This window comes from Centruroides vittatus, unplaced genomic scaffold (assembly GCF_030686945.1).
Source record: "Centruroides vittatus isolate TY-2023 unplaced genomic scaffold, ASM3068694v2 contig_1051, whole genome shotgun sequence".
NCBI lineage: Eukaryota > Metazoa > Arthropoda > Arachnida > Scorpiones > Buthidae > Centruroides > Centruroides vittatus.
In genome coordinates, this window is record NW_027120680.1 from 133,057 (window position 1) to 148,676 (window position 15,620).

Sequence of the window (15,620 nt, forward strand, 5' to 3'; positions counted from 1 at the left end):
TTCCAAACTTCTTCACCCGGCTGCCCACGTTAGGAGTGGGCCATATAGAAAGGGACGTGTTTGGGTTGGAAAAAGGCTCTTTTAGTATCCATAGAGAGAAAACAGTTTATATGTTTTATTTCGTTTGTAAATCCATTAGAAAACGTTTCTAATGTGTCTACTTCTCACCAGAAGCGCCTTACTAACACAGGGTATTTCCATAAAAATATTTACCACGGCACGAGTAAGCCCGCCGGTTTTTAAAACCTTTTCCGCCACGTTTACGCTAAAGGCGATGCATACGACACAAGGCCGGATTTGGGCATTTCGTTTGCTTAAAAGAGACTATCGGTGCTCGCAGGGTAGAAAGAGCTTTAAAAAACCGAACCGCCTTTCTGGCCTTTTTGAAAACGTATTTAGAAAAAGACTTTGGAGAGACTATTTATTGAAATGTGCGAATCGAATTCATCTACCAAAGATAAATTAAATTCTCCCGGAGATAAATTATATTTATAACGTTTAAATGCAAAAAATGCGGAAATTTTTTAATATTTAAAAGATTTCAATATACAAAATTTCGAAAAAAATAAAGATTTTAAATCAAAGAATTTGCGTCAAAAAATGGGAAATGAAAAATCGACACTAGAGGGTGTTAAGTCGACAAATACACGTGGTTTTGTGTACGTCCGAAGGAAGTGATGAGTTTCCTGAAGAGAAAGGAGTTTGTAGAAGAAGGCGATACTGTCATCGTGTATTTAAGCGTTCAAAATATCTACTCCATACGAACCGCTAAAGGGAAGGTATTTCAAACGAAATACGGAGCCTTGAAACACGACGATGTCATCGGATCTCGTTACGGCTGTCGCGTTAATTGCACGCGCGGTTGGGTGTACGTTTTGTTTCCCACTCCGGAATTGTGGACGGTGACTCTTCCCCACAGGACTCAAATATTATACACTCCCGACATCAGTCTCATTGTCCTCGGACTGGATTTGAAGCCCGGATCCGTCGTCTACGAAGCCGGTAATGTCTTTGTCTATTTCCTATATTCTGATGGTTACTTAACAGTTTATTGGTTAATTCTTTAATTCGTCTTAATGCAATATTCGGTAATCTTTTATTCCTTCCGGACATTATTGGCACCCACGAACGTAAGATTGTAAATCGGATTGTGCGCGCAAAAACTCCGGTTCTGGGAGTTATGATTCTTCAAAATTGTTGCCTACAGGACTTAATGATTTTCAAAAATAAATGAAAATTGGAACATTCTAAAATGATTTTTAAAATTAATGTTTTCTTTCGAGACATAAGATTAAAAATATATGATGTGGGATGCGAGATATGTTGCCAGTTGGAGGTTGTTTAAGGTTATAGATATATAGCACCCACCCCGTGTGTGCACGTCATTAGAAAAATTAATATTTATACTAAACATATATTATAAAGTTCTTTCTAGTTGACATCTGAAAAGAATCTTTAGAAAAAGAAGATTATTTTCTGGATGATTTGGAACACTTTCCCGTTTGAAACGTTTTTCCCAGAATGTCCCGACTTGTCTGTTTATACACGAATGTGTTCCGATTTGAATTGAAAAATTTAAATAAGAATCGTAGGCCGTGGGTCTCTGCGGGTGTCCCGCGTGCTTGCACTGTCGGGTAAGAATGGGCGGTGCCTTTGGTCGGGGTCGGTGTCGACCCCTTGGCGATTGGACAAAAGTTTGAAGGGGTCGATAAAATTTTGCAAATATAAAAAATCCTCTTACAAATATTAAAAATTTTACATATTTGTTTGCTCTTGAGTAAATGTAGGAAGATGGATTTAAAGTACGTAGGACACTATTGCTTATTCTTTTATATGTAATATGGGGTGTTCTGGCCAAAACTATCCAATTTGATTTGGCTATAAAAAATTAACGATATAAGATATAAGTTCACCAAAGATTTTATTTGAGAGAAAAACTAGTCAAATTTCGTTGAAAAATCACATCTCTGTGCGTGCTCCGGTTGTCGCATTTATATATCTTTATTAAGTACAAAGTACGTGCCCGGTTCCGTGTGGCATAACTGGGCAGAGTGTACGATATATAAGGGTTGTACACTACTGAAGTAGGATACAGACATATTGTAGTAGTAGAGCACATATGTATAGTTCCAAATATGTTAGAGTATTGTATGATTGACATCGTAGCCGTGACGTAATATTCTGTGTTACAATTTTACGGGTAGAGATATGTATGGTTTCGAGGCAAAGTAACATGCTTGTAGAGCATGTGTGTTTGATTTCTATAGGGAGATTACAGCAGTAAAAATAGATAAAAAGAATAAGGTAAAATTAAATGTAATGAATATACGTGGTACGATCCAAAAGTTTGGGGAATGCAGTAATCTACGACAACAAAAGCATGTATTTGAAGTTACAGCGTATGAAATGGATTCTACCAAACCACTTCTACGTGTTCGGGTTAGTTTCACCCATGTCGTGTGATTAAGCCGTGAGCGCTGCTGTTTTTTTTTGGAGATAGTTACCTTTGTCCTGCGACGTAATCAAAGTGGAGTTTCAAGAACAACCTCCAACATTTCGACTTTGCCATGGTAGAATCACCGTACACCTTTCTTAGCAATTTTTAAGTCTCCGTAGGTGTTTTACCTAAACGCTGACAAAATTTAATGTTGGAGGTTGTTCTTGAAACTCCACTTTTATTACGTCACGCAGAACAAAGGTAACTATCTCTGGAAAAAACAGCACGCTCGTGGTTTAATCACACTGACATGGGTGAAATTAACCCGAACACATAGAGGTGGTTTGGTAGAATCCATTTCATACGCTGTAACTTCAAATACATGCTTTTGTTGTCGTAGATTACTGCAGTCCCCGAACTTTTGGATCATACCACGTATATCTTAAACCATTTATTTTTTATAGTGAATTAAACTCGAGTTCTTTTGATTTGAACACCTTGTAAAATATTGTATAATATTAATGTATATAATATTGAATGGATGGAAAAAAATTTCTTAAAAGGAGTTGATGTACAAAAACGATTGGAAACCCCTGCCTTTAGTAATGTATGGTGCATGGTTTGTTTTCTGTTGGTTTTGTGTAGTGTTGTGTGATCACTTTAAAACTGTCAATGGTCAATGAATTGATTTTTTCATGCAATTATTGATGATGGATGAATGGTTATGTCTGAACATAGTGTAATTCTTCTTTTTTTGACTTTTTCTGTCCTTTGGGCACTAAGAGGACCTTTATTTTTAGTCACGTCCATATCTGAATTTTATGTACATTATTCACCCGAATTATATCTTTTTGTAAATGCAATTATGCTAGTCAAATGACATTTTTCCACAGCATTGAGATCAACAGTAACTCTCACCAATTATTGTTGATTAAAATGCAAAGAACACAGCTACAGTAAATGTAGTATAGTTTTGTATTAGAATAATTATTATTGTATAAATTATTGCTATTGATAATTATTATTATTATGTTGGGTTAAGTGAGATATACTCGGTTAACACCGGTGGCTGTGTACTATGCCGGACCAAAGTCAAGGCATAGTAACCAAAACAGAAATTAAAGAAGTGTATCAGTGTGTGTGTCTGTATTCAGGAATTTTCTCACAATATGACATGTATTCAATATAGTGGCCTTCTGTAGAGTGATATATGTGTTTCTATTCAATTCTAATGTGCCCAGGCTTTTGTGTAGTGTGTGTGGTATGACACTCTGTAGAGGAGAGAACAACAGGTACAATAAGCACCCTATCCATTCCTCCACAGATGCCTTATTTCCTGGGCGAGTTCTATGTACTTGCTAATTTTTCAGTGCATGCGTTTTGTATATTGTGAGTGTTTGGAATGGATATGTCTATAATGTATGTGATTTTATTGTGTTTGTCAATGAGTGTGATGTCTGGTCTGTTGTGGTAAATTGTTTTATCTGTGATTATGGCTCTGTCGTAGTACATTTTGTGCGTGTTGTTTTCCAATACTGTCTGTGGAATGTATTTGTAGTATGGTTCGTGGATGTCTACTAATTTGTGTTTCTTTGCAAGCTCTTGGTGTATTATATTTGCTACTTGGTTATGTCTGTGTAAATAATCTGTCTGTGCCAAGAGCTTGCAACCAGAGGTGATGTGTTGTATAGTTTCTGGCATGATGTGACATTTTCTGCATGTGTCATTTGTGAGTGTTGCATCTTTGAGTATGTGTTTTCTGTAGTTTTTAGTATTTATGACCTGATCCTGTATGGCAATCATGAATCCTTCTGTCTCCCCAAAGAGGCATCCCCGAGCTAACCAGCTGTTTGACGCAGTTTTGTCAACAAAATCCTGGGCCAGGTCGTAAGGATGCCTGCCATGGAGTGCCTTTCGAGCCCACGATTGCTTAATGGTGTCTATGCTTTTTATATGTTGTGTTGTGTCCATATGATGTGAGTGTAAGTTTAATGGTGTGTTATTCGAGTCTGCTAGAGTTACTGCTTTATGTAATTGTGATGTTTCTTGTTTTTTTGTAGAAAAACTCTCGCAGTGACTGTATTTGTTTGTAGTGAAGGTTAACTATGTCAATCAGGCCACGTCCGCCATCTTTACGTGGAAGGTTAATCTCTCTGTGGCGGATTTAGGATGATGTTGTTTATGCTTAGTAAGTGTTGTTCTTGTTTTCCTTTGGAGTTGCTCGAGATCTGTGTGAGTCCAATGTATAACTCCAAAAGAATATGTGAGTACTGGGATGACATACGTGTTTATTGCTTTAACTGTGTGTTTTTTGCATTTAACTCTGTTCTGAGAATAGCATTTAACCTACTTTGGTATTCTTTAATTAATCTTTGCTTTATTTGTGCATGTTTCTGTTAGTTTGGCCTGTTGGAATCCTAAATACTTGTAGAACTCGCCCTCTTCCATGGATTCAATAACGTCTCCATTTCCGAGCGCAAAATCTTCTTTCTTCAGGATTCCTTTTTCTATGCGATGACTGTTTTGCATTTATCTAGGCCAAATTCCATTTGTATGTCCTTGGTGTATGAATGTGTGATTTGTAGGAGTTGATGAAGTTGTTTTTGTGTGGATGCATAAAGTTTTATGTCATCCATGTACATGAGATGTGACAGTGTAAACTGTGTTGTTTTTTTCGTGTCTGATATTGTAACCATATTGCGTGTTGTTTAACATGTTGGATAATGGGTTCAGGGCTAAGCAGAACCAGAGAGGACTCAAGGAATCTCCTTGAAATATTCCTCGCCTAATAAAAATTTGGTTTGTTTGTATGGAAGTGTTACTAACCCTGAGATGTAGTGTTGTTCTCCAGTGCTGCATAGTGTTTTGAAAGAATGCAATGAGTGATGGATGTATTTTGTACTGTACATGTGTAGAATATGTAGCAGCCAACTGTGTGGAACACTGTCGAATGCTTTTCTGTAGTCTATATATGCCATGTGTATGTTTCTGTGTTGTTTGTGTGTGCTTGCCGTAGAATGACTGAATCTATGAGTAACTGTTCTTTGCATCCCCTGTGGTTTCTACGACAACCTTTTTGCTGTTCCGTTAGAATGTCGTGTTCTTCAACATGTTTGTATATTTTGTTTGCGATACAGGATGTCAATAATTTGTACAGTGTGTTGGAAGACATTGTAATTGGTCTTGTATTGTGTTGGGGGTCTGTGGTTATTGTTGTGTTTTGGTTTCATTGTAGGTGATGCCCTGAGTAAGAAAATTTTGGCATGTCCTGTGGATTGTTGATGATTGTGTGTTAGGTGTTTAGCTAGTTCCTGGTTGCAGTGATTGTAAAACTTTTTGTACCAGAAAATTGTGAAATGTTGTCTACACCAGGTGTCTTCCAGTTGTGTGCTCTGTTAACAGTTGTATTGGGAAATCTCATGGTATGTTATATTTCAGCACAGGGCATAGTTGGTATGTTGTGTAAGTTTCTGTTCTCCTCCTCGATCCAGCCTGCTTCAGCATTGTGCGTGACAGCACTGGACCAAAGAGAAGACCAATATGTTGTGAGTTCTTCTTCTGTTGGTGTGCCACTGTGCTGTGTATCAGTGTTTGCTTTGTTATTAATTTGTCTGTAAAAGAGTTTTTCATTGGTTTGTAAATAATTTATTTTGTTGTTTTCGTAGTGTACATGTTTTTGTATCGTTTGAGTCTACGTGCTTTGACAGCAAGTTTTTGTTTTAGTGTATCAATGTATTCTGTAATGCGTGTGTTGTGATGTTCGTGTTTTTGTGTGTGTTTTTATTTTCTTGAAAATGTTTTTGAGCTGTTTCCTTAATTTGGGTGTTATGTTTGTTTTTAGTGTATTGTGTCAGCCTGCCTAATTGCTGTCTAATGTCATTTATTTGTGTTTCTATTCTTCTCTGCCAGGCAGGCTTGTGATAGAATTGTGTTTTCTGTGTATTTGTCTGTGATTGTACTTTCAGTCCATGTTGTGTCACTACTGTGACTGCCCCAGCATAAACTAATGTATGAATGTCTGAGAGTGTAGAAATTGAATGAATGTAGAGTGGTAGTAAGTGAGTGTTTACATAATTTAGTGTTTTTCCTACTTTCTTTGATGTGTTGATTTTTGGTATTCGTGGTCGTTGTGTGGGATCTGTACCTGTATATTTAGTGAGTGTTTCCTGAAATATAAGTGAGAGCGTATTAACTAAATCCAAGTCTATGTTATCAGTGATGGATGAGGAAGTGTCTGTAGTATCATTAGTGGTAATTGTTGTATGTGTGTTATTATCAATGCTTGTTGCTGGATTATCCTGACAGGTTACATGATCTTCATTAATGTTAGATGTTTCCTGTCTGTTGATGTATTTGATCAGCAACCTGTTGTTTGATAAGTTCAAGTGTTGTTTGTGGAATAAGGTTGTTGTGTATAATTGTTCTTTTTTGATCAACAACCCTTTGTTCGGTGACAGTGAGATGAGGATACTGTTGTGTGAATCTATGGTGTAGTTGTTGTCTGTATGCTGTCATGTTTGTTTCGAGTTTTGTGATGGTGTAATAAGTACGGATGATAAACTCGTTCATTTCTACTGTCCATTTCATCCGTTGGCGTGGGTTTTCCAGCCTTTGTGGTCTGTGGATGCATTGCCACAGAAACACCAAGGCTGGGTTGGTTCCTCACATCTGCTGAGGGCATTGCAGTAGCCATGCTGTGGGCCGGTGCTGCTTTCGCCACCGGTAACCAAGGGAGACTGTGACCTATTTTTCGAACGTGAGCCTCTGCCTAACCCACGAACGCGGACCTTGTTAACCCGGGCGACGTCCGAGCCGGTATCACACTTTGATCTAGTTATTACCATGATGAATATTTCCACAGAATGTGGGCGTGGTCACTCTTAGCTTCATTTTCTTCCCATAGACCTTACTGGCATGGGTGTCCCTACCAGGAGCTTATGCTCCAGCCTGCATTGCCCTATGGATCAGTAAAAATTACTGGGCTCTCCACCATGACCAGGTGGTGACCACGGGAGAGTTATTATTATTATTATTATTATTATATAAAAATGTTTATGTTAAAGAATTAATTTAGAAGAGATTATATTTTCTAAATTTACAAAGTGCTATTATAGTATAAATTTATAGTAATTCAACATAAAACACAATGTTGAGGTTTTGGTTGAAGTTTGAAAAAAAAAGCAATTAGGATTCAATTTTTAAAATAATTTTACAATAATTAAAGATTAGTAAAATAAAAATCAGGAATTATTATTAAACCAGCAATAATTGTCGTCCGAACAAATGTTTTCTTCCGTCTTAAATGGTCATCTTCAGGTTTTGACGTAAATGGAATGTCTGGAAAAGAACGCAAAGTGTAAATGGAACCTAAAAGAACATTCCATTTACGTCGAAACCTGACGACGACCATTTAAGACGGAAGAAAACGTTTGTTCGGACGACAATTATTGCTGGTTTAATGGTAATTGCTGATTTTTATTTTATTTATTAAATATATACCAGTAGCATTGTGGTGATTGTATTAAAGATTAAAAAAGATTATTTGTCAAAGCCACATTATTCCTAAGTAATATCTAATATATTTGTCTATATAGATGGAAAGATATTTTAATTTAGATTTATGAACAGTTTTATTGTTTATCTCTTAATTTATTATAATTTCAGTAAATTTGAATCTATTAAAAATCTTTAATTTTACTTAACAGAAATTGATATTTAAGTATTATGTGAAATTCTGTTTTATGCATTTTACTTGAAATGTTTGTCTTTTAAACTCAACTTAAATTTTCATTAACGAAATATATTTATTCTAAATATAAAATTTTTAATTTAAAAATTTCTAATATCTATTAGAATTATTGTAATAAATATGAAGGAAATTGCATTAAATTATAAAAATGTATCTAATGTTTTAGGAACCGGTAGTGGATCTCTGTCTCATGCCATTGCCCGCACGATAGCCCCAAATGGTCGTCTGTACACGTTTGATTTTCACGAACAGCGTGTAAATATGGCAAAGGAAGAATTCGACGCTCACGGACTGTCGGAAATTATTTCCGTTTCTCGACGCGACGTCTGTACGGACGGATTCGACGTATTAGAAAAGGCCGACGCGGTGTTTCTGGATCTGCCGAGACCCTGGGAAGCCGCGACGTCCGTGCGGAACATAATGAAATCGAGCGGTGAGTTTGAAGATAATATTTAGAATATACGATAGCAGTTATTATTATAATAAAAACTCTTTTATTAATGGAGCACATAAAATAAACAATAAAACAAGAACTTACAGATTCTTGTTATATTGTTCACTTTATATTGACGTTACTAAAATGATTGTAGAAGCTAATAAGAGACAGAAATCTTTAATTTCTGTCTCTTATTTAAAACGAAAACATTCCTTCTAACTATGATTCCTCCCTATAAATTTATTATAAACAATGGATTTGAGAAAACTGACAAGAATCAAATGTATTCAAGGCAACAACTACTCTTCTAACCTGTTACCGGTGTGTATTCCCTCTTTGTCAAACTCTTAACTCAAAAAATAGGTGTTTACAAACGTTTTCGAAGAGGGAATACACACCAATAACAGGTTAGAAGAATAGTTGTTACTATTGTCTGGTGTTGAGATGGAAATTTGTATTCAAGGCAGTCTGAATATCAGAGGCACTTTAGATAGATGTATTAGAGAAATCTTTTCAAAATGGTATGAACACACAAAATGACAGAAAGCATTTATTCTTAAAAAGGGAGGATCCAATGAGCAGTAAACTAAACATCCCACTCAAGAATTCTTATAGATTCTGGCATTCTTGTCACTATCAGTCTTTGTTTTATTTGCATCTTAATCATCTTTTATAATAATCTATCATAAATGTATAGAATTATTGATTTTCTTCAATTGTGTTCCCTGAATGATGAGTTTTTTAACTGCACTTTTGGATTTCTTCCTGTTTTATAACCAAGAGAAGTTACAGATTCATTTATATTTATGTTGAATTATATGGAAAAATCACAATTTGAGTTACAGTATATATATTTTAAGAAACAATCTTTACTTTTTAGTATATTTTGTTAATTAATTATTATATTATTGAAAAAATTATATTTGTTTTTTAATTATAAAAATTCGAAAAGGAAATAATCTTTGTTGTAAGTTACGAGTTTGTTCAAATATTAGTTAGCACAAATGCCTCAAACGTAAAGATACAGGAATTATGAGATGTAATTATAACACAATATCTAATTTCTTGTTATAGGCAAAACTGAAAGCTCACAAATATTAGCAATATGGAATGCTGTCGTTAATTAATACTTTGATACAGTTATTTCCAAATCGATATTCAAAAAGAACATTAAAACTGCTAATTAACGGCTAATCATTTTCTTCATTATGATTTATTAATATTTCTTTCTTTTTATTATAGTTAATTTAGTGATTTTCATTTTTACCTGCTTTTCTTGGAGTGAAAACTTTTTGAAAACCCAAATATCTTTAGACTAGTGTTTCTAAACATTTTTTGAGCTTAATATTTTTCTGTGGCCCCATAATAGTAGCTGGGAGAAAAATTAAATAAATATGAAAAATTCTACTGCTTTTGTAAAGATTATAAAATAGATTTTGAATTAAAAGTGGACTTATGCCACTTTTATAATAAATAATCCATATGTGAGTTACCAATTTATGATTTTGCATTGCAAACCACATTGTTAATGTTAAATCATGTAACATTCAACCATCAAATTCAAAATATGTGACATATGGTATTACTGTACATAATTGTTATTTTTTAAAATACAGTACTTAAGTTTAGCTCTGCACTCAATTTTATACCAGTATCAGAGGTGAACGAATGATGGAGCTAAATTGAAATTTCACAGTATATGCACTCCATACATGCAATAGGCTTATATTTTAATAGCAAACATCTTTCAAAAATAAATGAAAATGACACGCTTTGCATACACATGAAAGATTTGACATGGAGACAAATGGATGGTGAGGAATGGGGCTCAATATATTTATCTAGTACTTCCTGTGTGCAAGGAATTCCGGGAACAGGCTTGCTGCTGGATTCGGTCGTGGATCCTTTGCAGTAGTAGACCGATGCGTTAACCATATCGGCTATCCGAGTTTAAGTTAGAGTAGCTGTGCCATAATTATTATGTATGAAAAACTGTAAAATTTGGGATTTTCAATACTTGAATTTGAAACTGTACTGAAAATGAAAATTTATTTTAAAAATATTCATTATTTTAATGTTATTTTTATATACTGTACAATATTTCAATACCTGAAATTAAATTAAAAATTATATATCACTGAAGAAGGTTTTAAAAGAAATATCTGGCAGCAAATTTGTAATATGTTTTGAGATACCAGATATTTAGATAATAATCCAAAATAATATAAGAATTATAATAAAATATGCAAGAATATCTTTGACATTACTACTACTACGACTACTACTACTACTACTACTACTCCACAGCATTACAGTCCATATAGGGCCTTGGCTTCTCTGGCGATTGCAGCCCAGTCTTGACGATCTGCACGTTTCTTCCAATCACCAAACCCTATCTTCCTCAAATTATCGTCCACATCATCTAGTCATTGCTTCCGTGGTCTTCCTCTAAATCTCTTGTCACCCAAATTTCGTCTATAGATCTTGGCAGCTCTATCATCTGACATTTGCTCAACATGCCCCAACCATCTCAGTCTGTTACTCTTTATTTCTACAACTATATCAGTATAACCATACAGTTCTACCAAAACACTGTTTTTCTATATCCTCCATTGCTCCGTCTCATACACTGCCCCAGATATCTTCCTTAGAGTTTTTCTCAAGAGTTCCTCCACAGCCACATTCATTGTCCATGTTTCCAAACCATACATCACCACTGGTCTAATAACTGTGCAATAAACAACCACCTTCAATCTTCGATGCAAGCTACGGGATTTAAGAATTTTAATCGGGGCCCAGTAAGCTATTTCCTGCTGCAATCCTTGCCTTTATCTCTTCCCTTAAGTTGTTATCACTAGTTACCAGTACTCCCAGGTACTTGAATTTCTCGCATCTCACTTAGTTGACACTGTTTAACTCGATATATTTGTCTTCCCTCGCAGCAACTTTCCTAGACAAAAGCAACTACTGCATTTTATTGTGGTTCACACAAAACCCCAATTCCTCCTCCTCCTCACTTTCCAATCTACTCAATCCTTCTTCCGGCTCTCCCAGGCTACGGGATGGCGTACCGACATCGTCGGCATAAGCTAAATTTTGGCTAACACGGTCAAACAGATTGCCGGTTGGCGAATTGCCTTCCACCCCTCTCGTTACTCTCTCCAGAACTACGTTAAACGGCAGCGTGGATAACACATCACCCTGCCGCAAACCTCCATTAATTTCAACTATTTTAGCGAGGTTTTCCTCTACTTCGACTCGACATTTCGTGCCGGCAAGAGTCATTTTCACCGATCTGATTAATTTAGACGGAAACTCTACATCTTTCAAAGTCTGGTACAAGGACTTCCTTTTCACACTATCATAAGCCTGCTAAAAATCCACATAGAGCTGGTGAACATCTACATTTGACATTAAATGTTTTACTTTAATTAATAAAACATAATAAGTGTAAAAATGTAAATTTGATTATTTTAAAATGTAAAATAATACTAAGATCTCAATGAATTTCAAGAAATGTTATAGAGACAAGCAACACAAATTTGGAAACTTCTGCTAATTTTAAAGGAGAAATTACAAAGTTTTGTTATACTAAATTTGTCAAGTTGTGTGTCAAGCAAAAACCGGGAGAGTATTAATGCAAGAGATCATAAGACCACGCTCTAGCACAGTCATTTCTACTAAATGTCTGATAGCCACATTGTTTAAATTCATAATGTTTGCATCATTCTTGAATGCTAATTTTCATTTTTTAGATTGTCAAATTAAAATTTTCACCGTTAACTTGTTTCATTTGTACGAAAAGTCTTAAAAGTTAAATAACAACACTATTCTTATAATTAATTCTTTTGTTCAATGTTACAAGAAGATAAGTAATCCAAAGACATCTTATTTTAAAAATAAAACCAAGAAACGTTGCTGTTAATTAAATTTTTCCCCAAAAATCAAATATATTTTTGTTATTCTTGACAGTTTTCTATTCCACAAAGAATTTGACCATAAAATAATTCCTATTAAAAAAACAAGTGACTAGCTTTTAATATAAGAAATGAGAAATACATTTTATTATTGTGTACAATACAGAGGGGTGCAAAAGTAGATATACGGTTGCTGAAAAATATAGATGTTTTATTTTTCGGTAACTGTATACATTTCTGTCTTAGTAAATACTCATAAAATGGGAATTTATTTCTGAATTTTAGGGACAGTTTCTGGTTTCTTCAGCTAATTTTTAAGGATTTTTTAATTTTCTTTTGTTTTCTTCATTTCTTTTTTTGTACAAATTATTTTTGGACCGACCAGGAAGTCTAAATTTATACATAAAGTTACTTCAAGATCAAACATATATTTTATTATATGAGACATTTAATGAAAAAAAAATGGTAGGAAATTAGTAATACTTTAAAGATAAGTACTTCAGGAAAATATTACATCGCCGCAACAAACATTACTCCATTAAGGTTTTGTCAAAATTAGTCTTCTATATATTATTGAATATTGTTAGTACAAGAAATAATTTCATTTCATATTTATTGCATAATTATATTTTTACTGTAGATGCACTGTATACCAATAAAAAATATAAATATGTGTAAGTTATTAATGCTTCTGCTCAATAACTTATATGCAACTATAATGCTTTCATTACCAGTTAACAAGATCACACCTTTTTGTTGTTTCATTTTTTCACATTATTCTGTTTTTTTGATGCCATTTTAAATCAAGAATTTTTTAAAATAATGCTGGAATTTATACGTTAATCTGTTAAATGGGTACAATAGTATGAAGAAAAAAATATTGACAAGATTCGATTGTGAAAAAGTATTCTTCTGTAAATTTTCCTAACACCTAGTTTTTTGTTACTCCTAAGTGGTGTTAATTACCCTTTACTTAAAAATTTTTAGTCATTATTGAATACATTAGTCTCCCCTTTGCATTAATCGATTTCTAGGTCTTACCGGGAAAATGATTTAACTAGAATTTACTCCAGTAAACAATGGATAAATCGGTAACGAACTTTAAATTTTCTTTAATACGGTACTATTTAAATGTTGTCTGTAACACGATATTCCCTAGAACTGCAACATTTTGAACTTGGCCGTCGTTAGACTCGTTTCGTTTGTTTTTTCCTCTTTTTCCGCTAAGCTCCGAGATCATTAGCTATTGCCTTTCTTCCCGAGAACCATTTTAATAATAATGGGGTAAAGAAAATTTAAAAAGTGTGGCAAATTCAGTCCATCTAGTATGAATAGCGAATACCGCTGGCGCCGTCCATGTTCATGCTGCAGAATATTGTTTCGTATTGCTACGAACACGATGAATTTTTGCAACCAAAATATAAACATTAGCAACGATAAATAATAATGTGAGGAAGAAGGAATGTGTAATGATTTATATATCAATTGTTTCTTACTATTTTATGTAGGCTAATTTAAGGATGAATATGGTTAAACCGGGTTCTGCTTCGGAACTCCACTCGGAGCTTTAAACTATGGATTAATAAACGGTTAAGTATTAACTCATCGTTACCAATATTCTGTTGGAGCGATGGAAAAATGAATTTTAGCCTCATTTCCTTTGAAATAAGCTAGTGAACCCTGATATTTTGCCCGGATGCGAATCTCCTCGAAAGTACTGCAGTGGCCTTTTATACAGCCTAATCGAGAATTTCACGACAATACCTAGAGAGTTTTTAGAATTTTATATCAGTGCATGGAATTTTTCGCATTCGGGACTTATATATTCCCACTTGGATCTTAGGAGAAAGAACTTGGTAAATCTTCATCCGTGCGAACGAATACGTTGGTTGGCATCGGCATTGAAGAAAAGGCACTAAGTTAACCTATTTATTGAATTAAATTATAATTTCTGTGCGAAAATACAGCGCACTTCAATATTTAACACTAAGAAAATGAAATCATTGGTGAAACGTTCGAATTTGAAGCGTTTAACAACTGGAATTTTCATTGCGGAACATTATAAAGCCGCGGTACTTAAAATCACGGCGAGGTGCCACCAAAAAAAGAAATTTTGCCGGATAATATGCACGAAAGTAAATTTCCATGTTAGTCTGATTTCGTAATAAGTCAATATTAAAGGAAATATCGAACGATTGGATTAATTACGTACTGCTCTTCTGTCCAAGATTCCGTTTAATTTTATCTATCTATCGGCATGGTTTAAAGGTGACCGGGTGACGTTTGTCTAAAACAAAAGGAAAATTGAAATTTTAAATCATTATTAAAAAAAGAGTAAGCGACAAAAGATGGAGGTGTATTTATTTGTGACTATATTGGCATTGTTGTATCGAAATTTCGAAACTTTAAAGAACTTTTTGGAGAGGTGAATTAGCTAGACCCGACGCTTAATTTTCAACTCGGAAAAAAAGAAGTAAGAAAAATGTTAACAAATTTCCGATTCTACATTTCCAGTTAATAATAGTTTGTGCACAAAGATGGCGCCACCTTACATAAAGTAAAAGTAATTGGAAACGCCGCTAATGTTACCGGGCAAATTATCGTGTTTACGGTCAAAAGAGAGATTTCCTTTGACAATGGTCGGGCTGTTGTACCGAGGAAGGACGATCGAGAATATAATTGAACGAGAAAACACATTAGCGTGTCCGATAGCGCACATTTCGGCCACCTCGGCTTTCTGGGAAAAGCTTACTGATGGCTTTCGACACGCCATTCCGGGGCCCTCCTCTGCCAAAATGACAGTGCGGCCACCGCCAAACTCGGTGGTCCGTCAGACCGTCGTCTCCGACCGCCTCTAAATGGACCGCCGTCCACCTAACCCCGCTCGACAGATGGCGTTGGTGACCGACGTTCCGGATCGAAAATGGCATCTTCTCTCTCCGCTTTTCCTTAAACTTCTTCCATTCTTTCCTGTTTGAAATGGAATCTATTAAGGTTTACTTTTTCTTAAAGTTGTATCGACGACATTCTATTGCCTCCGAGGGTTCGGGTTCGAATACCTTCGGACTGGTTCGATTAAAG

General features: G+C 34.9%; 2 protein-coding genes across 2 annotated transcripts in view; one reads left to right on the forward strand and one right to left on the reverse strand.

Moving 5' to 3' along the window:
• LOC136971397 (putative methyltransferase DDB_G0268948) overlaps positions 1-15,620 on the reverse strand; it is a 298,490-nt gene that overhangs the window by 110,076 nt on the left and 172,794 nt on the right. The gene's annotated exons all lie outside the window — the stretch shown is intronic.
• Positions 621-15,620, forward strand: part of Trmt61 (tRNA methyltransferase 61) — a 32,359-nt gene continuing 17,359 nt past the window's right edge. The window contains exons 1-2 of the mRNA XM_067265793.1: positions 621-1,002; positions 8,353-8,619. Of these exons, the coding sequence (XP_067121894.1) occupies positions 678-1,002; positions 8,353-8,619 (592 nt within the window). The 5' untranslated portion in view covers positions 621-677. The remainder of the gene's footprint in view (positions 1,003-8,352; positions 8,620-15,620) is intronic.